This window comes from Lissotriton helveticus, chromosome 9 (assembly GCF_964261635.1).
Source record: "Lissotriton helveticus chromosome 9, aLisHel1.1, whole genome shotgun sequence".
Classification (NCBI taxonomy): Eukaryota; Metazoa; Chordata; class Amphibia; order Caudata; family Salamandridae; genus Lissotriton; species Lissotriton helveticus.
Window position 1 is genome coordinate 66,219,090 of NC_136070.1, and position 25,317 is coordinate 66,244,406.

At 46.7% G+C, this 25,317-nt stretch overlaps 1 protein-coding gene across 3 annotated transcripts in view; it reads left to right on the top strand.

Annotated features, from left to right (window-relative positions):
• The window catches only part of ACTN1 (actinin alpha 1), a 301,498-nt gene that overhangs the window by 260,513 nt on the left and 15,668 nt on the right, over positions 1 to 25,317 (top strand). For all 3 annotated transcript variants that reach the window (XM_078659463.1, XM_078659464.1, XM_078659465.1), the window contains exons 15-18: positions 2,186 to 2,368; positions 2,798 to 2,932; positions 20,427 to 20,606; positions 22,626 to 22,772. In XM_078659463.1, the coding sequence (XP_078515589.1) occupies positions 2,186 to 2,368; positions 2,798 to 2,932; positions 20,427 to 20,606; positions 22,626 to 22,772 (645 nt within the window). The remainder of the gene's footprint in view (positions 1 to 2,185; positions 2,369 to 2,797; positions 2,933 to 20,426; positions 20,607 to 22,625; positions 22,773 to 25,317) is intronic.

Genomic DNA, 25,317 nt, shown 5'->3' on the forward strand with positions numbered 1-25,317 from the left:
ATTTTATTTTCTGTTGCTCCCTCATAAATTTGTAAGTAAATATAGATGTGGCTCTCGACTAATCCTATGTTATGGCATTAACCACAATAGTTCCGTCATCGCTTCTCTTCCTGTCCTTATCAACGATGTATAAAGCGTGTATACGTTCTCTCAGTGTAATCTAATAGTCAAATATGATAAACATTCATTGTTATCTGTTGGATCTACCCCTATTTTAAGTAAAACTACAAATCTTCTTGGTGGGGGAAAATGGAAGTTAATATTATATACGGATAGTCCCACCCTTTCAAATGGACCCTTTTCTGAGATGTTCATTATATGTACAATGATTCCTCTACATGCTGATTTTGGTCTATCCCTCCCTGCTTCTTGCTAGCTCTGTCTACATTCACTGGCTGGTCAGAAGTCGCTTACCTCGTATTTCCTGGAGCCGCGTCTTTGCCTCGTTCCAACACTCTCTAAAGTGTTGCTCGTAGCCGCCTCTCTTTTATATACCGGCTTACTCAGGGCAGATTAATCTCACCTGGGGAGCCATAACCGTTTCCATGGGGCGTGACTCCAGGTACCGGAGGCGCCATCTTGGAACGGAGTAGATATAGTACTTTTCTATCCACAAATCGTTATAAACAACTTTATGGGCAAACCGAGTTTATTATCATGTTTCGATGTTACTCACTTCTCTTTTGTTACTATTATAGAATGGTTATTATCTTTTATTTTATATTTGTTATCCATCTTGAAGTAGGCTGGATAATATATTTTCTTACATAGGCGCCTTCATATTTATTCAAAGCGGCTTTCCAATAATACGCCCTATTTGAATAAGCATTTGTTGAACTATCGTGGCGAATTCATTATTAAGACTCAGGCTAATCTTTTTAATGCGAGAAACGACCATTCGTCCTTTGTGAATGTTCATTGATAGGGTTGTAAGATTTGTTTATAACATCCTTTTCCTACTACGGTTGCACTTATCTGTTGGTACATGAAATGTAAATGACAATGCCATTTATTTATCTGTTTTCAAAACCAACACATAAATAAACATTTTGTCATTTACAATGCCAATAGCTCTAACTTTTGCAAAGGCGAAACCGTTGCATTGTAAATGCTTGTTAAATCTGGGGATAGAGAGCAGACATTGAGAAATGGATCTTAATGTTCTGAAATGAGTGTATAAGGAAAGAAGACAGGACGTGTGGTTCATTTTTCTCTGGTTGTGAATAGCATCGTTGCATAGGCAGGGAGCGGTATAGAGGCATCTTTTGCATATCGGAAGTCCATGTGGTTGGTGCAGGTGGTCTGTAATCTGCGATCTTCGACTCAGACCTAGCGCAATTATTTTTTTTGTTGGGTGGCTGCTCTAATGCCACCATTGACCAGGAGTGACTGTTTCTGCCATAAAATATATGGGAGCTGGACAATATAATTAAGGTGCAGGACCAGGTGAGAGTGAGACTGTAGTAAGCATAGGTGCAAGCACTCACTAGGCCGAGTGCGAGATTAAGGCTTGTGCTGGGTGGAAATCATAATTCCGGTGGGGGATGTTGGTGGATCATGGAAAATTAATGGTGTAGGTCAAGAGACGCTGGCGAAGAGTATGTGGAGGTGTCAAGCGTAAAGTACCTGGGAGTAAGATGAGGCAGATTGATGGGAAGAGGGCACAGAAAGTAACGGGCAGGAGCAAAACTCAAGGCATACCAAGGATGTGAAGGGGGTGCTGAGGGGGGTTTACTGACAAAAAGCGGGTGGGGCAGGCCGGCATGTAAGAGGCACTGGACATTAAGAGGAAGCAGTTGGAGATTCACGGAGTCTCTTTTCTTCCTTTTCACACCACTGTTGTGCAGTGCATTTCAAGGCTGTACTTTAGCAACATCTGGCTTGGACACCCAACCTGACCGATGTTCCTTCTACACTAGGAATAATAAAAGAAAGTTATCAGCTTGGTTAGATATTGTAAACCTCTATTTTCCCATTATCAGTGGATGCAGCAGACTTCACAAAAGCAGTACCAGGTAGATTCTTATGTAGGGATATGCCAGGGGGGGAATCCTGGATGAAATGTAACTGAGCCATCTAGTTTGATTTCTAGCTGCATATGGTTTGCTAAGCAGTCTAGAAACCACTGGAACCTTATGTACGCGTCATCTCCGCCGTTGACCTAACTCTGCTCCTTCAATCATAGGGACTCAGCACCGCCCACGATCAGTTCAAGGCCACTCTGCCAGATGCGGACAAGGAGAGACAGGCCATCCTGGGTATACACAACGAAGTCGCGAAGATCGCCCAGACCTACCACGTCAACATGGCCGGAACCAACCCCTACTCCACTATCAGCCCCCAGGAGATTAACAACAAGTGGGACCACGTGAGTAACCGTTTCAGGGATATTTATAGACCTAGTGTGCCTAATTTCAACTTCAAATATGTGTTGGAGTGTGCACCACATGTGTATGTCAAGGACGAACACGTGTTCCCAGCGATGATGTGCAGGTGTTTGCTGATGGTGCACTTCACTTGTTTGCAAGGGAGATTGCAGTTGATAGCATGTGACCTGCACATTTTGCATCAGAGACATCACACTTTTTATTTACACAGATAGTAGTACTCCATTTGTCCTAACCTGAGCTTGCATCACATACAGGTTTTGGTAACATGGGTTTCATGTGATGTTTAGGATACACACAACATGAAGTTTTGTTTAAAAACACTACTCTTGGTCCTTCATTTACAAAGGGTGCAATGCACTGAGCTTCACCAGAGACCAGCCCTTCTAACTCCTGTGGTTTGCCTTTAGGTCCGACAGCTGGTGCCGCGAAGGGATCAGGCGCTGATGGAGGAGCACGCCAGGCAACAGCAGAACGAGCGACTCCGCAAGCAGTTTGCTGCGCAAGCCAATGTCATCGGGCCCTGGATACAAACAAAGATGCAGGTAAGATGAAGACGAGAGCATGTGTAGTCTCTGTGGACCCATATCAGCCCTTCGAACAGGTAACAAGCGACATAGCAGTCAATAACGCAGACATTTCAAGATGAAGTGAACTTCCTGGCATCCAATGTTCCTACAGCCCTACTGTCACCGCACACTAGAAGCATCTTGGTCTGCGACATTCCCCCCTCATATTACTGGCAATGCCAAACTCTACTGACTGAGTCGGAGTCAAAAATATGTGTAATTCTGGGTGAAATGGCAATTCCCCAGTAAGGAGAACTTTTGGGTTTTGAGGGCAATTTTCTCCCCTCTTCCGGTGGCCCCCTTGGAATAGATTTTGATGCACCTGAGAACGGGCAATTTTGTGTTAAACTTTTTATATTGTGCCCATAAATTAAGAGTGGATTTTCTGACACTGTTCTAAAATCGCGGATCCCATTTTCCCCCCAAATCCTGCGCTGACGGTGCAGGTCAAGACTTTCCTGTTGGTCCATGGACTTAAGAGGGCAGGGAAGAAAAAGATCATGTTGATAGGTTTTGGCCACATTATTGACCCTATTAAACAGATAAGACCATGCCCATTAGCGGGCCTTACTATGTGATCTGCATTATGGTGGGAGGCGCATCCCCAATACTAATGACAAGATCATGCCGGGTCAATGCGGTGAGGGTTCTTGGCCTATCATGATCTTCATATGAGCAGGATTCATTTTCTGGTTGTTTTCACACATCCACCCATCTATTCCCCCTCCACACAAACACACACGCACAAGGTTTTGCCTCCTGTAGCATGAACTTGTCAATTTCTTCGGGTGGAAGACTAGAGAAGTTCACAGCTAATGTGCAAGCAGGTAGGATGTTGGTAACCCACACCTCTGAGACTGACACCACTGGTTGTGAAGTAATGCAAAAATTGTAAAACAAAGATTTGTGGGATATCTAGTGTTGTAACTGCATTAGTACACCGCTTCTTTCCCCTGAGCTGATGCTGAAGTTCATTTGTGGATGAGTAGCGCGTTGTGCTGTGGGTTGAAGGCTGTGCCTCTGCCACACGGTCAGTGTGGATAGTGTTTGGATGCTAGAGGACCTGAACTTTGCTCTTACCACGTTTTGATGCTGAACTGATGTGTGTATTTGAAGCAAAAAATAATGATCAATAAAAAGCGTAAGCACTCGGAGCGATATTGCTATGACATGAAGGTGGCTTGATTTCAGATTGGCTTTTGAGGCGTGTGTTTTGTGTAGTCATGTACAGTTGCGCATATGCATGATTGTAGGAGAGTGTGCGGGAATAGATGAGGTTGCGCACTTGGACACCATCTTTGAAGTTGTGGGAGTCCTACCAATTAAGCCACCGATGCACTAAAATGCATATGTTCAATGGAGTTCGCCTAGGCTTGGAAGAGGAGTAATTCATAGGAGTGGGAATTATACGGTCCCCCTTATTACATTCTCAGAGGTATCCATACAGGAGTGGCTGGACAGAAATATTCTAAAGTTTGAGTAAATGAATCCTAGGCAATTTCAAACAATTTGTTATATGCAACACAATAGCAATAGAATAAAAACAAAACAAAACAAAACTAAACTAAAATTAAATATGAAACCGGGAAAATAAAATAACGGGAAAATTGGAAAACAATTTATACATTTTCTTTAATCTTATTAAAGATTACATAAGGTTAAAATTCATATTGGACACACAATAAAAAATTCATAACCATCTTTAAATCAATTATACAGAATGAAAGAAGTGGCAATTTTATATTAATCAGTTATATCGACGCGCGTTTCGGCGTAATCACAAATGCCTTCTTCAGGAGTAGCCACTGAGTAACATGAGTTTCTGTCACGTACGATCTTATATTGATATCGGATTTAACGGTAACTCAATGATCGGTAAAAAGAGGCTCAGTGATGGCCTGATTGAAAAACTGTAGAAAAAAAACTCGAAGACTGAACGGTCAATTAAAATGATATAAAAAGCTTCCTGTAGATCAGAGTTAGTATCTGCTTAGAGTATTGAACAAACGGTACTTCAGATAATCGGTTCCCGTTATTTTTGATTAGATATCGATGAAAGCAGACACCTGGTTTATAAGGCGAATATAGGCACAACAACGGGGCAAATGATGGCCAACCGTGTTTTGCGTTTTGTAAAAAACACCGACGATCTATTTAGGAAGCTGATGAAAAGCGCGGAAACGGAGCAAAAGATGGCCGTCCGCGTCTCGCGTTCAATGTCGGACGAAAATAGGAGTGGCTGGACAGAAATATTCTAAAACCAGGCATTGTAAGTCCCTGGGGAGTCCAACCAGGAAGTTGGGGAGCAACCAGGTCAAATTGGCATGATGTGAACACTTTTGATTTATTCCTAAAGAGTCCACCCAGGAGCAGCAGATGGTGACTTAGAAGAATGGGTATTTTAACATAAGCCCAAAGCATTTGCCTGGTGCAAACGAGTATTTCCAAGCCATCAGGACCTGGCGCCCCGGGAAGATAAACTAAAAGAAGTATTGGATGTTGGATGAATCAGTGGTAGAAGTGGGTGGGAGAGACTGATCATGGGCCCAGAAGGGTCCGAACAGGACTTCTGATGTAGTCAGGAGGCGTGGTGGGAGGACGTGATAGTCCCTGTAAAGGAAAAATGAGTAAAACAAACCTGCCTCCCATTTAAAACGCATATAGCTGGCTATGAACACACTTAACATTTACTGAATGAAAACCAAAATGTTATCCAGTATTTGGGTGTCTTTCATAGATTCACATGCCTGAATCATTCCCCGTCGTCGAGACGGGAGCCTCCGGTATATAAAAAAGTAATGTCCTAGAGACATACATAGAAAAGAATAGGCCCAAAGGTCTCACCTTAGTAGCCTATCCACGTCCTTTTGCAGGAACGACCAAACAGAGCAGGCCCCAAGGGTCCCACTTTGGTGGCCTATCTGGGTCCTTTTGTAAAAAAAGGACCAAATAAAGTAAAACAGCCAATCAGCTACTACCTCCTTCTAGAACCTTCCTGCCAGGAGTTCAAGTCTCTCAGATTTTCTACCGCACGTTGTGCTAGGGAGTCTCCACCTGAGTTCTCCTCAGGAATTTCTCTTTTTTCTTCAAAAAACTAATTTGATTGTCTTCTACAGTTATGTCTGATAGTCAGAAGAAGGGTCTTTTCAGAGCTTGTTCCTCCTGCAGCAAGAAAAGACTTCATATTGAGGATAAGCATGACAAATGTTTATATTGCCTCTACCCTCACCACCAGGCAAAAGACTGCAAAATATGTCGATCCTTCTCCAACAAGACCCTCAAGGACCGAGAAGGTCGACTTCTGCTATGGCTCAACAGGCTCAAAACCAAGACTGATGACTTGGTGTCCGAAGGTGAGAGTGTGTCTGGCGCGTCGCATTTTTCCTTGAAGAGGCCAAGGGTTTCTTCCCCTAGCCCCACAGACACCCCTCCTATGAAGACTTCTAAACAGTCCTCAGAGGGCAAGCCATCTGTGTCTGGCAAGGACCTTCCTGTCCCCAGGAAGCAGCCGCTGGTCCCGACGACGACGACAGTGTCGATGGTGCATTCAGCGCAGAAAACTGTCTCGACGTCGACGACAGTGTCGACGACGACGGCATCGTCGGCTTCCTCCTCGACGACGAGGACGACGCCTTCATCATCGGCGAGTAGACCTACGCCGTCGACCATCCTGGTCACTCCATCGACGACTAAGATATCGTCGTCGACGACGAGACCCTCGTCGAAGACACCGACGACGACGCCGTCGACGAGGACTTCTTCGACGAGGATCATCCCGTCGACGGTGGGAAAGCCGTCGACGACGAGTACACCGTCGACGGTGGGGACCTTACCGTCGACGAAAATGACGTCGATGAAAACTCCGTCGTCGCAACCACCGTCGACGACGAGTAAATTACAGTCAACGAAAATACCTGCCATGACACCGTCGACTCCAGCGTCGATGTCTACAGGACCCTGGAAGGAGTCTGCACTCCTATCCCACGCCATGGACGCCTTTCCCCGCAAGTGAGCCATGTCATGGTGAAAATTACTAAACGGCCTATTACGCCGTGTCAGACATCGCCCGGTAGGTTACAACAACTACCTCCGGCCTGTATACTACAAGGTCAGGAGTCGGACGAGGACTCCTTTACGCAGGCTACTAGTCCATCAGACCTAGTACTGAAGTGCCAAACCACAGACGAGGAGCCGGAAGAGGAAGAAGACCTTCTACAAAAACAGGTCCAACCTCCATCCCAGACACAGATTACTCCTATGGTGTGTCTCCCCGCATCCATCGTCTCGGACCTACTATTCCTCATAAAGGATTATAAGGAAAGGTTCCCGGAGAAACCCTCTGCGCCTGCACTTCAAGCTGCACAGGCGCCAGCTCCTTCATCCCGCCATAGACCAACTCCCCTGGTCATTGAAAGGACACAGGTTCCCATTCAGGACGCTCCCTCATCTGACGAAGAGGAGAGGGAACAGGAGGAAGGGGAAGTCGATGACGACCAGTCGGACCCGGATGCAGACCAGGACTATGTGGCACATTCTCCAGCCTCTCCGGATCCACAGACCTCGGAGTCTCCACCCGCAGACATCGGTGGATTCCACAACATCATTGAGCGGGCAGCCAAGAGGTTCCATATGTCCATGGAAACCCAGGAAACTGAATGCTTCCTTTATGACTTCAAGGAGCCCACTAGGAAGACCACAAGGTCAATCCCAATTATTGACTATATCTGGAAGTAGGGTAAACAAATCATGCAAACTCCTGCTTCTATACAGGTGGTGGTGCCCAGGCTTGATAAGAAATACAAGGCCATCTCATCGGCACCGGCATGCCTGACAGGTCACCCCAAAGCAGATTCCGTGGTGACTCAAGCGGCGCAGAAGAACTCACGAAATCCAGCCTTGCCTCTGTCGACGCCACCTGACAAGGAGGGCAGGAAACTGGATGCCGTTGGCAAACGCTTCACTACCACGTCGTCCATGACGGTGAAAGTGGCTAATTCAATTGCCCTACTGAGCCGTTACAATCGCCAACTCTGGGCGGACATTGCACCCTATCTTTCCAATCTGCTGGAGGATCTCAGAGAGGAAGCACATTCACTTCTCTTAGAGGGCCAGACCTCTGCTTCAGAACTCATCGATTGTGCCATTGATGCCGCCATAACTGGTTTCCGGCAACTGGCAGGGGCTGCAGTCCTGAGGCGACAGGGTTGGCTCAAGGCCACCACTTTCCGCCAGGAGGTGCAAACCAGGATATTAGATATGCCTTACGATGGCCAGCACCTGTTTGGTGAACAGATTGATGCGGCCCTCACCACCATTAAAAAGGACACGGACACCGCCAAGGCTTTGGGTACTCTACAATTCCGGACCCAGTCCTTTCGTGGCAACAGGGGAAGAGGCCAACCTACGTACAAAGGTTCCTATCAAAATCGGTCTTCGTACTCCTATTCACAGTCCAAGCCGCAATTTCAACAGCGACAACCTCAACAGGGACGACAGTCTTCCTACGGCAAATCCAATTACCGAGGAAAGGGCCAAAAACGACCTGCTGGCAACAGACAATGACTTGTCTCCCCGGCTAGCCCCTCCACCACTACATTCTTTAAGACTTGGAGGGAAACTGAAATACTTCTTACAAAATTGGCAAACTATAACAACAGATCGGTGGGTACTCCAACTCATTCGATTTGGACATGCCCTAGAATTCACCTCTATTCCCCCAACAACACCACCGTGCCAACGATCACACAGGCACCTACGATTACTTCTTCAGGAAATAGCTTCCATGCTGCAGAAGGGAGCGATAGAGAGAGTTCCACGGGTCCACAAGGGACAAGGTTTCTACTCTCACTTCTTCCTAATCCACCAAAAAGGAAAGAAGTGGCGACCAATCCTGGATCTCAGGGCTCTCAACGTTTTCCTAAAGAAACAATCGTTTCGTATGGTGACTCTGCAAGAAATACTTGGTCTTCTGGAAAAAGGGGACTACATGACATCCTTAGACCTTCAGGACGCCTACTACCATATACCTATTCTCAAAGGGCACAGGAAGTTCCTCAGGTTTGCGGTGGCAGGACAGCACTACCAATTTCGTGTCCTTCCATTTGGCCTCAAATCGGCCCGAGGATATTTACCAAATGCCGATCACCCGTGGCAGCATTTCTTCGTCAGCAAGGCCACCAGGTGTTTCCATACCTGGACGACTGGTTGGTGAAGGCACCAACAGCGGCCGCCGCAGCCTCATCCTCCAGCGCCTGTCTGGATATTTTCCACCGCCTGGGACTGACCCTCAACAACGCAAAGTCGACTCTGGAACCCACCAAGGTCATCACGTTCCTTGGAGCGACTCTGGACACGGAGCGTGTCAAGGCTTTCCCCTCTCAGGAGAGAAAAATCAAACTCATCTCTTTGGCCAAGGTAGTGGCTTCGCGGAAGACTCTTCCGGTCCGCACGTTCAAGTCCCTCCAGGGCATGATGTCTTCATGCATAATGCTCATTCCCCACTGCCGCCTGAAAATGCGTCCACTCCAGGAGGCACTGACAAAGCAATGGACCCAAGCCACAGGCTCTTTCGAGGACCGCATACGAGTCACTCGACCCATTATCAACCACTTGCAATGGTGGACGTCCCTCCACCATCTGTCAAAGGGTCTACCGTTCCTGCTCCCAGCAGAACCACACGTAATAACTACGGATGCGTCCCTGGAAGGTTGGGGAGCAGTCCTCCAGGAACTCCAGATCAACGGCAAATGGACGACACAGGAAACCAAGCTCCATATCAATCTGTTGGAGTTACGAGCGGTCTTCCTGGCTCTACAGGCGTTTCTTCCACGCATTCGTCACTCCCCAGTGCTCGTCAGGACGGACAACACCACGACGATGCACTACCTGAACAAACAGGGGGGTACGCGTTCGATCTCGTTATCTCGAGAATCGCAAAAAATCTGGAACTGGCTTCTGGCACATGGAATAGCGTTGAAAGCAGAGTACGTCCCGGGCAAGGACAACGTCTTGGCGGACGCACTGAGCAGGGAGAGGTCTCCTTCCCACGAATGGGAACTGGACATGGAGGTGCTGGACCGTATCTTCGAGGAGTGGGGCACCCCGACCATAGACCTCTTTGCCACCAGAGAGAACGCCAAATGCCCAAGCTTCGCAAGCAGGCATCACCACTCAGGAACCCTCGGGAATGCATTTTCCATCGCATGGCGCAACGTCTTTGCGTACGCCTTTCCGCCATTCCCACTGATACCCAGGGTTCTCAGGAAGATGAAAGCGGAACCCTGCACTCTGATCCTCATTGCTCCGTCCTGGCCGAGGCAGCACTGGTTCACGGAGCTTCATCGCCTCTCTGCCCGGCCCCCTCTTCGCCTGCAGCAGTTTCCGGCCTTGATCTCGATGTCCCAAGGGCAGGTTCTACACCCGAACCTGAGCTCTCTGAAGTTGTCAGCCTGGCTCCTGAATACCGCGAATTCAGCCACCTGAACATCCCGCAGGATTGCAGAGATGTCCTTGCGAAAGCTAGAGCTGTCAGCACTAACAAAACCTACTCACTGAAATGGAAGCGTTTCTGTTCCTGGAGTGTGGATCATGGCTTGCACCCCTTCCATGCCACTCCACAGCAGCTGCTGCCATACTTGTTGCATCTTGCGCAATCAGGCCTTGCACATGCATCCATCAAAGTGCATCTAGCGGCGATTTCAAGGTTCACAAGGACGGCTACGGGCCCATCTTTGTGGGCGGACAGGCTCATCAAACAATTCCTAAAAGGCCTATTCAGGTCCTTTCCACGACCACAACCAATTCCTCCATCGTGGCACCTCAATGTGGTTCTTCATCAACTAATGAAGCATCCCTTCGAACCCATCCATAAGGCAGAGATCAAGTTCCTCTCTTGGAAAACGGCCCTCCTCCTGGCGCTAACCTCTGCCAGAAGGGTCAGTGAATTGCAGGCTCTATCCATCCAGGATCCTTTTCTTCAATTCAGGGAAGACAGAGTCATTCTGCGGACTAACCCTCACTTCATTCCAAAAGTCCCCTCGGACTTTCATCTTAACGAACCAGTGGTGCTTCGATCGTTCTTTCCGAATCCTACCACGGCAGCCGAAAGAACTCTACAATCTCTAGATCTAAAGAGATGTCTCAAATTCTACATCGATAAGACACAACACTTTCGAAAGTCATCCCAGCTCTTTATTACCTTTAGTAGACCACGGCTGGGCATGCCCCTGACGAAGCAGAGTATCTCAAGATGGATCTCTTCTGCGATCACCTTTTGTCACGACAAGGCCGGACGGCCTTTACTCACTAGTCAAAGCTCATTCGACTAGAGCCATGTCCACGTCTGCGGCGCTATTCGCTGGAGTGCCGATATTGGACATTTGCAGAGCGGCGACATGGAAGTCCCCGCACACCTTCACCAGGCACTACTGCCTGGATACTGAGCTGATGAAGGATGCAGCAGTGGGCCGAGCAGTGCTTCGCCATCTATTCCAGTAAGGTGAGCCCTACTACATCCCTCCATCCTTTACTGGTATGCACATCATCTTACTGTATTTATGTCATTGCATTTGTGCTTGATAGTCATGTGATATGTATTATCTACATAATCATACCTGATATTCATACAGAATGTGCATAATGTATTGCTCGCTACTCTGATTCAGGCATGTGAATCTATGAAAGACACCCAAATACTGGATAAGAAATGCGTTACTTACCTGTAACTGCAGTTATCCAGTATTAGTGTCTTTCATAGATTCACATGCACCCTCCCGCCTCCCCTGGCAGGGCTCACCTTTCTCTCTAATGAGTTTACGCCTAACTAGCTTGGTGCGTACGAAAATCTGAGAGACTTGGGCTCCTGGCAGGAAGGTTCTAGAAGGAGGTAGTAGCTGATTGGCTGTTTTACTTTATTTGGTCCTTTTTTTACAAAAGGACCCAGATAGGCCACCAAAGTGGGACCCTTGGGGCCTGCTCTGTTTGGTCCTTCCTGCAAAAGGACGTGGATAGGCTACTAAGGTGAGACCTTTGGGCCTATTCTTTTCTATGTATGTCTCTAGGACATTACTTTTTTATATACCGGAGGGCTCCCGTCTCGACGACGGGGAATGATTCAGGCATGTGAATCTATGAAAGACACTAATACTGGATAACTGCAGTTACAGGTAAGTAACGCATTTCTTACAGGGCTCCCCTGCATTGTTGTACTGACATTTTTGCAGGTGGCAAATGTAATAGTCTGTGATTATATGACCTGGAAATTGAATGGAGGACAAAATATGGAAGTGGTTCTTGAGTCTCTGGCCAGCTCAACTCAGAAGGGGAGTCTTATTGTGGGATCTGATTTAGGGAAGTAACAGCAGACAAAGCATCCTGCTAAATGGAGTTCAGTCTGTGGTGATGGGGCTGACCAGTGAATTTCCAACAGGATCAGTATGCGATTCTTTCTGGACCAGCGTCCGGATGATTGCACATTGTTGTCCTGGAAGAGTCTTCGAAGTATCACGAGAAAGGTGGCTCCTCCCCTGGACTACAGTGCGCATGGGCATCGACTCCATCCCCAGATTGTTTTTTTCCGCCATTGGGTTCGGATGTGGTTTCGACGTCTCCTTGTCGGAATCGAAAAAACTTACTTCTTTAAGGCCAAAAGGCCTTCGTACCTGCGTCGGTATTGTTCGCGTGCGGTCTCGAGCTTCATCCGACTCTTCGGGTCGGATTTCTGCGGAGTCGAGTAACTCTTCGGACATCGAGGCCCTCTCGTCGCAGCAAGACCCCGACGATCTTACCATGGAACGAAGTCCGTTCAAGTTCTGCCCCGTCTGTGGGTCCAAATACCCACATATCGACGTGCATCCAGTCTGTAACAAATGCATCTCGCCGGACCACAAGGAGGACAACTGCATGGCCTTCTCAAAGTTCAGGTCAAAGAAAACGCTCAAGCTTCGGCGCGCGGCGCGCCTCGAGGCCCGGCGAGCGGCTCCGGCACCGGACGACATATTCGACGACCCCCGCAGAAGAAGGCCGAGGCCATCTTCAGATTTCACCACCGTCGACGGATCCCGAAGAACACGTCGAAGGACAGAGCCAAGACCTTGAATACGTCGAGGAGGTAGGGGACGACGAAGAAGTTTATGGGGCCGCGGAAGATAGCTCGGAGGAAGAGCTATGCCCCGAAAGTTACATGATCCCGAAGAACACGTCGAAGGACAGAGCCAAGACCTTGAATACGTCTAGGAGGTAGGGGACGACGAAGAAGTTTATGGGGCCGCGGAAGATAGCTCGGAGGAAGAGCTATGCCCCGAAAGTTACATGATTCAGCCACAGGTCACGGGATCGCCACTCGGCCTTACCCACGACCCTGAACCGCTATCCCCGGCCCCGCCTTCTGGCCCGGCCACGGACACACCAGCGGAGACGCCATTGCGCGTATCGAAACCGAAACCAAAACCTTCGGAATCGACGGCACCAAAGATGGCCGACGTCCCATCGAAAACGAAACCTTCGGATTCGACACCTAAAATGGCCGACGTCCCATCAAAAATGACCAAGCCTGCTCCCTCATCAACTCCGTCGCCCTCCGAAGTCGAAGAAGGCTGTCGAGTCGACGGCGCCGCAGAAAGTGGCCAAGGACCCGTCCTCGAAGAAGGTCGTCCATCACGTGTCGAGCACGGTTACGCCGGCAAAGTCCACTAAAGCTGTCGAAACACCTTCGGACGCGACTGCGGCGCCGACAGGCAAATGACCGGTCGAGGCTAAGTCAGCACAGGACCACGACCCGAAGTCCGGAGGCACTACGCATCGGCACAAAGACACCAAATCTAAAGCAACGGCATCGGCGCCTAAGCCTACAACGGAGGCACGGACCGTTGCAACCGAAGATTCGTCGGCGGCCACCTCGTTGACACCGAGGTCCTCCGATAGTGGCGGACATGGGGCATCGGTTACCAAACCCTCCGCTTCATTCACAAAGCAGGTCGCTGACTCCCTCAAACGTATTCGGGAGAAGGCTTCGTCGTCGACAACTCACACGCCATCGGCTCCGAAACCAGTGGACGCACCTGCGAAGACTTCAACCAAGCTTCTCTACACTCTGCCGCCGAAGGTGGCACCGAAGGCATTTGCAACCAAATCGGTGCCGAAGATCGCTGAAACGTCAGAACCTTCGACACAAAGTGGCCGATTGGATCGACACCAAGCCTCAGAAGAACACTCTGAGCATTACATCGATGCCGAAACCGGGAAATTGACCCTCTATAAACGAAAGATCACTTCCCAACCATTGGAATCCTATGTCATTCCACTGAAAAAGAAAAGGCCGGCACAGGACGTTCCTACCCTTGTTGAACATATTCAGCATCCACCAAGGAGGAGTCCATCACCTTCCCCCAACCAGTCAGGGGGAGAGGACGATAACCAGGATGACCAGTACAATTTCCCAGCTGACAATGACCCTGATGTACAACAGGACTCATATGACGACACTGGTGACCAGGGAGGCCATCAGGTGGTACAGGACCCACAGGGTTTTGGTGCACGTACATCCCCAACTGAGGATTCAGCGGCATTTAATGCCTTGATAGAGCGGGCAGCTGCGAATCATGATGTGGACATGCATGCTGACCCGGTGGAAGAATATTTTTTGTTTGACACTTTCTCTGTCTCAGAAAGAACAGTTAAAACACTTCCTATGCTAAAAGGTGTCCTTAAGCATGCCCCAGAGATCTTTAAGGAACCTACCAGGGTAAGAGTGGTGAACCCACGTATCGAAAAGAAATACAGACCAGCACCTGGGGACCCTGCATATATTTGGGGACAGTTGCCTCTGGACTCGTTGGTGGTCGCCAATGCCCGCAAAAGGGCGAACTCCCAGACAACGGGTGAAGCTCCTCCCCCAGACAAGGAGTCGAAAGTGCTTGAGGCATCGGGCAAAAGGGTGGCTGCGCAGGCTGCCAATATCTGGCGTATATCAAACACACAGGCACTATTGGCACGATATGATAGGGCACATTACGACACCCTAGAACAGCTCCTTCAACACCTACCTGATGAGTTTAAGGAGGCAGCAGAAATGCTCATACAAGAGGGAAAGCTCATTTCAAACGCTGCAATAAAGTGTGCACTTGATGTGGCTGATACAGCGGCTAGGGCGATTAACACTAGCGTCATGTTAAGGCGCCAAGCATGGCTTCGCATATCAGGGTTTAAACCTGACATTCAGACAACAATACTCAACCAGCCCGTTAATCCTGACAGACTGTTTGGCCCAGATGTTGACACCACCCTCGAGAAAATTAAAAAGGACAATGAGACAGCTAAGTCCATGGGGGCGCTTCAGTCTCAACAGTTCAGGGGGAGCACTTTTCGTCGCTCAGGTGCACGCGGTGTTACCAGAGGACACTTGGGTCAACAAACACAATTCACGAAAGGTGGCGCACAATCCTCGTACCCCTAGCAGGGTAGAGGGGGTTACAGAGGTAATAGTGCCAAGGGCAGAGGCAGAGGAAACAACAACTCCCGTTCCTCTGCCGCCAACAAACAGTGACTCTCTGTCACTGCCCCCCGACCATCCAACACCTGTCGGGGGGAAACTCCAGCAGTTCCTGCCAGTCTGGACGTCCATCACCACAGACAGGTGGGTAAGACAGCTTATCCAGTACGGTTATTGTTTGGAGTTGACCTCCACTCCACCCAACATTCCCCCAAGACAACGTCCTATGTCGGCAGAGCACTTGCACTTATTGCAGCAGGAAGTAGTGGTGATGCTGCAAAAAGGCGCAATCGAGCTCGTACCAGTGGAGGAGGAAGGCACAGGGGTCTATTCCCTGTACTTCCTTATCCCAAAGAAGGACGGATCCCTCCGACCCATTCTGGATCTACGCCCCCTCAACCTGTATATACTGTCAGAACACTTTCACATGCTTACACTGCAGCAGATTCTTCCCCTGCTGAACCAAGGGGACTTCCTAGCAACCTTGGACCTCAAGGATGCTTACTTTCACATACCACTCCACCCATCCCACAGAAAATACCTCAGGTTCACCATCCAAAACAGGCATTATCAGTTCAAAGTCCTACCCTTCGGAGTGACCACTGCCCCCAGAGTGTTTACAAAGTGTCTGGCGACAGTTGCGGCGCACCTCAGGAGACAGAACATACAGGTCGACCCTTACCTAGACGACTGGCTCGTTCAGGCAAAGTCGGAACAAAAGTGCGCCGCAGACATGTCCCACACTATTCGCCTCCTTCACAGTCTGGGGTTCTCGCTAAACTACCCAAAGTCGCACCTTCAACCAGCCCATGTGCGGCAGTATCTGGGCGCGACAATAAACACCCTGACTGCTATGGCTCAGCCAAACCCGGTCAGGATCGACAACATTCAGTCGCTGATCCAGAGGTTCAGACCGCAACACTCACTACCAGCGAGAGTGTTCATGCAGTTGATAGGCATGATGGCCTCCTGCATCTTCATAGTCCCGCACGCAAGGTTGCATATGCGTCCGCTCCAAGAATGCTTGGCAAATCAGTGGACACAAGCTCAGGGACAACTGACAGACCTAGTGTTGGTGACCGGTCGGGCATACAACTCTCTGCATTGGTGGAATCCACACAACCTTTGCAAGGGACGACCGTTCCAAGAGCCTGTGCCACAGATTATCCTAACAACGGACGCATCTCTCCAAGGGTGGGGAGCTCATGTGCTCCACTACACGGTGCAGGGACTGTGGACAACTCAGCAACAGAAGTTGCACATCAACTACCTGGAATTGATGGCAATCTTCATGGCGCTCAAGTCCTTTAAAGTACATCTGTGCAACAAGGTCGTGTTGATCCGGACGGACAACATGACAGCCATGTACTATATCCAGAAACAGGGAGGTACTCACTCGCCACAGCTGTCTCATCTGGCTCAGAGCATGTGGAAGTGGGCCATTCAGAGGAACATTTTCCTCATGGCAGAACACCTCCCGGGCAAGGACAATCAGATGGCGGATCCGCTCAGCAGATACAGCCATCAAATGCACGAGTGGGAGATACATCCATCAGTACTACACCCGTACTTCCAACGGTGGGGTCATCCACAAATAGACCTCTTTGCCACAAGGGAAAATGCCAAAGCTTTGCCGCCAGGTTCCCTCACCCGGAATCGCAAGGGAATGCGATATGGATGAACTGGTCAGGCAGATTTGCGTACGCTTTTCCCCCAGCGCCTCTCATTCCGCTGGTGGCAAGAAAGCTACAGCAACACTCGATGACGCTCATCCTGGTTGCTCCAACGTGGGCACGCCAACCATGGTACACCACGTTTCTAGACCTTTCCGTGGTACCGCATCAAAGGCTGCATCTCTCTCCAAGCCTCTTGACGCAGAACCATGGCGACATTCAGCATCCAGATCCGCAACAGCTCAACCTGGCGATCTGGCTCCTGAGGTCCTAGAGTTTGGCTACCTCAACCTGCCTCCTGAATGCATGGATATCATACGGGAGGCGAGAGAGCCCACTACCAGAGCTTGCTATGCAGCAAAATGGAAGCGGTTTGTCATTTACTGTACAGAACACAATATCAACCCGCTGGATGCATCCATTCCTAACATCATCTGCTATTTGTTACATCTTTACAAATGCAATCTAGCGTACGCCTCCATTCGGATACACTTATCCGCCATAGCGGCTTATCTCCAGAACAGGCAGCATCTCTCTGTTTTCAGGGTGCCTGCCATTAAAGCCTTCCTGGAGGGACTGAAACAAGTCATTCCTCCGAGAACACCACCAGCTCCAGTGTGGAACCTCAATGTGGTCCTCACTAGGCTGATGGGCCCACCTTTTGAGCCACTGCACTCCTGCGAAATTCAGTTCCTGACATGGAAAGTGGCTTTTCTCATTGCTATTACATCGCTCAGGCGTGTTAGTGAGCTGCAAGCGCTCACAATCCAGGAGCCATTCATACAAATTCATTCAAACAGGGTAGTACTACGCACTAACCCCAAATTCCTTCCGAAGGTGGTGTCACAGTTTCATATCAACCAAACTATTGACCTGCCCGCATTCTTTCAAAACCCACAAACAGTAGCGGAAAGAATGCTCCATACATTGGACGTTAGGAGGGCGTTGATGTACTACATTGACAGAACACAACACTTTAGGAAAACACAACAACTTTTTGTTGCCTTCTCGGCACAGCACAAAGGCAACCCTATTTCCAAAGCAGGAATAGCCAGATGGATTGTTAAGTGCATTCAAATCTGTTATCAAAAAGCTAAACGTACTTTAACAATACCCCCAAGGGCGCACTCCACACGCAAGTTGGGGGCCTCCATGGCCTTCCTGGGGAACATTCCTTTGGAAGACATTTGTAGAGCAGCCACGTGGTCTACACCGCACACATTTACCAAACATTACTGTGTCGATGTGCACTCCAAGCAGCTGTTGGACAGGCTGTTTTCAAGACACTCTTTCAGACTTCTGCAGCTGGCACGGGCAACCGCCGTTAATGGAGAGACTGCTATGTATTCTATGCAATAGATATGAATTTAGCAGCCCACATGCCTCGAACTGAATATGCTACTTACCAGTATGCATCTGTTCTTGGCATGTAGGGCTGCTAACATTCATATCGCCCACCCTCCTCCCCGGTGCCCGTAGCGGCTGCAGATACTCTCTTGCATTCAATCATTAGCATGGACATCCTTTACACTATTTCACTCCATCTCTGCCACAATGGCTAAAAACAATCTGGAGATGGAGTCGATGCCCATGCGCACTGTAGTCCAGGGGAGGAGCCACCTATCTCGTGATACTTCGAAGACTCTTCCAGGACAACAATGTGCAATCATCCGGACCCAACACTAGGCGGCGATCTATGGAATAGATATGAATGTTAGCAGCCCTACATGCCAAGATCAGATGCATACTGGTAAGTAGCATATTCAATTTATACCTGCTTTATCACCTAAGGGTGATGAAATAAATGCCACCAGTTGGGTAGTAGTTACATCCTTTTACAACAGAGCACACAGACAAGTTACCCTTAATGTTGTTGGGAGCCAGTGTACGGTGCATGACATCAGACACTGGCCTCTATAGTACCAGAATTTTCTGGAATTTACACTAATGCAAGTTAGTAAGATTGCATAGTTGGTTAATGCTCCTGCTGCAGTTGCAGCCCACATTATAGCATACCACTGGAGGTTTTCAGGTCCGATTGGTAACTTTTAGAAGGTGTTCGTGCTCTGGAGGGATCTTAGGGGCAGATGTAACATCCGTTTTTTTTTGTCGCAAATGCTGCAATTCGCAAAAAAGCAGTTTTTGCGACAAAAAAATCGGCAAATGCGATGTATGATGAAAATCGCATCGCAAAATGAAGGAATCACAACATTTGCAATTCCTTAATTTTGCGCAAGCATTTAAGGAATCGCAAAATACAATTCCTTAAATTCTATGTAAGAAACATTCTAGCTTTGCGATTTCACACTAAGAAATCGCAAATTACCACCAATTTGTAGTTGGTGGTAATTTGTGAATTCTTTTACAAATGCACTTTTTGGCATTTGTAAAGGTGCCATGTGGCGCTCATACTTTCCCTTAGGGCATGTTTGTGTGCCATATGCGCACACATGTACATTTCAGGGGTGCAGCAGGGTGTCCTTCAGACACCCTTGCCCCCTTGAAATTATTCTCAGTTTGCGATTAGCAAATTGCGAATCGCAAATTGAGAATAACTTCCATTCTTTCCTATGGGCCTCCTGGCCCATAGAAATTAATGGGAAAATATTCCTTAATTGTGAATTCGCAATTTGCAATTCGCAAATAAGGAATATTAAGAATTCGCTAAAAAATGGCGATTTTTTTTTTTAAAAGTCATACGATTTTGCAATTCTCAAATAGCGATTCTCAAAAAATCGCTATTTGAGAATCGCAAATAGGTATTTTGATACATCTGCCCCTTAGTGCCCTGTGTATCAGTAGGACAATATATTTGTATCTTTTGTTGCCCTACATCCACGTGACATTTTAAAACGCTCAATTTTCAATTTACCGTATTTATTTATATACACTTTATTAACCTATTGATATTATTTCATTTTTCCCTTTGCCTGGCAGAAGTAGAATGTCTGTAGATTTTTTTTTTTTATTAATACCAGATTTACTGAATTTCTAAATTCTGCAGAGAATGAACTGATCCCAGTTTTCTGTAGATTTGGACACCCCCAATTATCATCCAGGCAGGAAATAATGAGGAGCTCAAAGTTCTCAAACCTTACCTACATAAAGCGCGTGTGTGCATGCGTGTGTGCATTAGTACTTTTGTGCATGCTAGAGTATCATGGACAATTGATGTTTTTAAGTAAATTTCCTTGTATTGACCGAATTCACAGTCCGCATTAAAACATGTATATTAAAATGCATAACTGGGCTTGGCCTTGATGTGCCTCCTCCCTCACTCTTGTCCACTCTCCTCACACATCTTCTGCAGGAGATCGGGCGCATTTCCATCGAGATGCACGGCACTCTCGAGGACCAGATCAGCCACCTGCGGCAGTACGAGAAAAGCATTGTCAACTACAAACCAAAGATTGACCAGCTGGAGGGTGACCACCAGCAAATCCAAGAGGCACTTATCTTCGACAACAAGCACACCAACTATACCATGGAGGTAAGACCCACGCGGTGGGTGAAGGATCAATGTTGACCAACGAGCAGATTGGACTGCGCTTCCACAATGTTCCAGTCTACTTTCAGTACTTACATCAGTTAGAACTTAGTCATGTAGTCAATTCTTATACTGAATGACTGTCCGCACCATGCTCTAAAATGTTATTGGTAAGGCAGTTCTTTGGGTTTAGCCCCAGCTGCAGATATTTATATGTAACCTGTAAGTAACGAGTTGAAATCCTGCAGGGATCGACCCTGCTGTTAATCTTTCTCCGGTAGATTGAAATATGTTGTGAAAGAATGCATATTGTTTAAGTTCCAGGAGGCTAGTTATTTTGTGATGGGTGCTACGTAGCTGGCTAGTAATAATATTGCTTTTATTTGTATTGCTGTTAACACACCTGTTGCCAAGACAATCAGATGAGCATGATCCCTTGAAACTGGTGTGAAAAGATTTTTTTGAAAACAGAAACCGGATGAGCTGATCTATTCTAGTTCAGTTCATATCTCTCCTCAAAATGCATTACTAATGCTGTGACTGGCTTAAATGGATGGAAAGCTAAAAAAACAGGTTATACACTTAAGAGGTGTGCTTAAAACCTATGTGACATATCACATGCAGCATGTTAATAAAACTAGTAAACATGGAGGTCTGGTGCGTCAAAGTAGTGAAAAAAGCTGAGATAATAGGATTTGACTTTGTGCAATACTGTGACAAAAATGTTTATCTGCCAAAGTTTGCTAAATAACTAATTAAATTCATGGGAATAAAACCCAGTCAGAGTTTGACAAATATTCTGTCTCTGGACAGCAAACTCTGCGAATTAAACAGAAAGACAAATTAAATTACAGGAACATTTCATAATCGATCTAGAGAATTTAAGGGAAAAAAAACTATTTTGGCCTATTAAAATCTAGTCCTTCATTGTATTAAATGTAGTACAGCTTTAAGGGACACTGGTAACGTTATGATTTTGGTTTAAAATGCATTTCTTATGTATGTTATCTGCAGATGATGCTACTGTCTTTAGCAACTTTTCCAACCTGAGTAATTCAGTTATCAGATTCACATGCATAACGTGATGCATTTACTGGCAATGAGTGGTTTAAATACAGTAAAACACTTTGGGATAAAGTTTAGACTTGGACTGAAAATGTGTTGATTCAGGCGCTCGAGGCTGCCACCAAAGCGAATTGACTTTTTCCGCCTCCCTGCTTTCCAATTCACTCGATCAGCCTTTGCCTGAAAGCCTAAAGTCCATTTTCTAAATCTGTATCCGTAATTATTGGTTGCTTTAACCATTCAGTATGTGTTTCCACAAATATAAAGATTTGGTCTACTCTTGAATTCAGCCCGAACAGGGCATTTCCTCATGTACCCCCAATTTAAGGGAAGTGAACGGTATAACTGGTGTAACTGGCCTTCTCATGCCTTGATGATGTACTATATACTTATTACCTTCCCATTCGTGAACTTCCAGATTTAGACTGGCCTTTATTTAAAAACCCACTGCAGGATTCTTGTTTAAGACCGATGTTCGCAGCATGGATCTTTCATAGAGCCCACATTTTTTTGCCGTATTATCAGTCCTTGTTGGTGATTACTGCAAACCATTTACATCTGTGAAAAAGAGCAAGTGGTCTAACTTCTTTTAGAGGATACTTCGTACTCTTACCATGTATGTCTTTAGGAATGTACAGCATTTTCATTTATAAATAAACTCTTTTGGAACAAAAAATTTAAATTTTCACTAAACCAACATATAAAGGGTTGACTCATACGAGAACAAGTTCTTATAATTTCTGATCTATGAACAGTTGAAACCGAGAAAATGCTGGAATGTTAAAGATCCAGTTTTATCAGAGCGGCCATCTTGAAGTTGTTTGTTTTATTCAAGTGTGCTGGAGCTGTGCCCACATACTGTCTCTCCCAGACTGCTGACCGAGCAGCATGCTTTGCACGAGGACAGTCAATTGTACAACCGCATACAGGTGACATGGTGTATTCTTTTTCCTTCAGCACATCCGAGTGGGCTGGGAGCAACTCCTCACCACAATCGCCCGGACCATCAACGAGGTTGAGAACCAAATCCTGACCCGAGATGCCAAAGGCATCAGCCAGGAACAGATGAATGAGTTCCGGGCCTCGTTCAACCACTTCGACAGGGTATGTATTCCTTCTCTCAATTTGTCTGTGTAAAGGGTGCATGATTTACTCCCGATAGGAAGTATAGGGTCTAAAAACCACCTACAGCATCTCCCCAGTTCATTAGATACTGGTTGTTAAGTGGTTGCTGGGTCTGAAATAACTAGGACACAGTTGTAGATGAAGTGGTACAAAAGGGGGTGGTGATGGACGGAGCTTCTGAACCAATCAAACACTCACACCCAGTCAACAGACATGGGTTTAATCCATCACCGTCCATCACCACCCCCTTTTGTACCACAGTTGTAGATGAAGCCACTGTCTGCGCATGATAACAGCCCGATATAGTACACATTCCTCTGCCCATACATAATTGTGGGTTCAACTTGCCTAGGACCGTCTTCTGCACGTGAGCCCGTCACCAAGACTGTGATACATCACAGCTGGCCTAAAGAAGAGCTTGTTTATCAGATCATCCTGATGATGCTCTGCATTATACAAGATGGGGAAGCAAAACTCAGGGCTAGCACTCCACATGGCTCGTTCATTGCAGTAGGAGACAGAGGAGGGTGTATTCACATCATTACACCCTCAAGAGACCTGAAGACACGTGCTTGGGACAATTGTGTTTCTGCAACATGATACTATTCTGGATTCACATGTGAGGCTTTATTCCACTACCTACTGGTTGGCTCCAGAAATTATCTTTTGAATAACGTTTTATTTTGGATGTTGACAGTAAATAGAGCCAGCATGACTCAATAATATACTAACTGTAATTTCACAATGCCTCAGTACGTATCCACCATCTTTTTATGCAATTTTCCACTGGTGGGTTTAGTAGCAAGATGGGACTCTTGGCGGTGAGGGCACAGAGTAAAGAGGAAGGCACCAGGAGCTACAGCTAAAGCGTTGGTGGTGATTGGTATAGAAATAGCCAGGTTTTACTCTGTCTTTATTCATAGGAGGCCAGATAATTTGTTTTAAGGGTGATTGGTTTTATCCTGCTTCCCTTTATTTTTGTGTGGCCTTAGCTTATGGAAAATATAGCAATTAATGTTCTCTAAATTAACCACTAAATATTTAAAGCTAATCTTAAGTACATAATTAATTTTATGACTGTCCTTTGGTAAAACTGAGTGTTGGGTACCAGTCTTTTTCTTAGAGTTTAGATTTGTTTTATTTTTAAAGGGAAGCAGTGTAGGGCACACCATGCATTCCACAAATCAACTCCAGGTATGGCTCAAACTCAATAGACGCGCATGGCAGGAAAGGATTTGTCTGAAGAGGAGGACTTAGATGATCTTGAGGGTACTGAAGTGGTGCAGGGTGCACAATTACAGAATGTAAATGCCAAAGACACAGCATAATATAAGACCGATGAAACAAGTGTAAAAAAAATTTTTTGGTTGATGTCAAAAAGACAACCGCATGCCCTGCTTCAGGACAATCAGCATTTGTGGCTGAAAACGTGTATTCCCTGAATTAAACACGTGCCCTCGATGTTGAAATCCTCAACAACACCATTAAGGTTAAAACATTCAACGTGACTTAAAAAAATTACCAAGATAATGAAACAAGTTAGGGACAAGATGCCGAAAAAGAAGATAAGGATATCCTCGGAGATCAAGAAGATCTGAAAGTTCATTGACCGTGAAAAGCAAAATAGATCGCTCGAGGCTGACCTATTTCTTTTACAAAAGAAAAAGACCTCGGAGTCATTGAGGTCCTCCAAATTTCCTTCTAAAACACGTTAAAACAGAGACCGAAAGAATGCAGAATCGGCTGCCGTGGAAGACGCAGGCATACCTGTTTTGTATACATAATAATATTGTCGAAGAAGCTCAGTCTCCTGTTTTGATTTAATTTAAAATCATGTTTATTGGGAAAAAAATAGGCTGTGATCACAGAAATTGCCCACAAGACATCAGAAATTAAGTTAAACTCACTGAGAAATGGCAATATCCAAATATTTACTCTACAAAACTCAGTTTCTAGTTTTGCTCACACGACTAGATTCTCACCAAGAGTACAGGGCGCTTAGCTGAGTTCATGAGATTTAGCAGACTGCCTTTGAGTAACAAAAATGTATACTCTTAGGGCTGAGCATGCTGGTTTGTAAATGTAGCGTCTCTGATGCAGGAGAATCGAACCCACAAGGACCGACACATGTGGTAGGCAAAGTTAGCATGTGCTATAAACAAAATGGCTGCAGCTTATTACAGTTGCCTTAGAAAGGCGGAGTGCATTTAAAGCTTTCGCGGTATGTTCAGGAAGAAGAGGAAGACATGAGGGAGATTATTTTGATCAACCAAAGGATCAGGCGGTTGATGCGTAGGAAGATCCAGAGGAAGATAATATATAAAACACAGACTGATTCATTCTAAGAGAAAGTTGAATCCATGTCTTTACCATCAGATGGGCGGCAATTTACCATACAGTTCTTTAATACCACCTGACGTTAACGGAGTAAAGTTACCTAGTATAGTGCAACAAGGGAAAAGGTGGGTCTAACCGTTAGTTGGCAGAATAATGCACAGCATGTGAATCCAGAATCTTCAAGAGA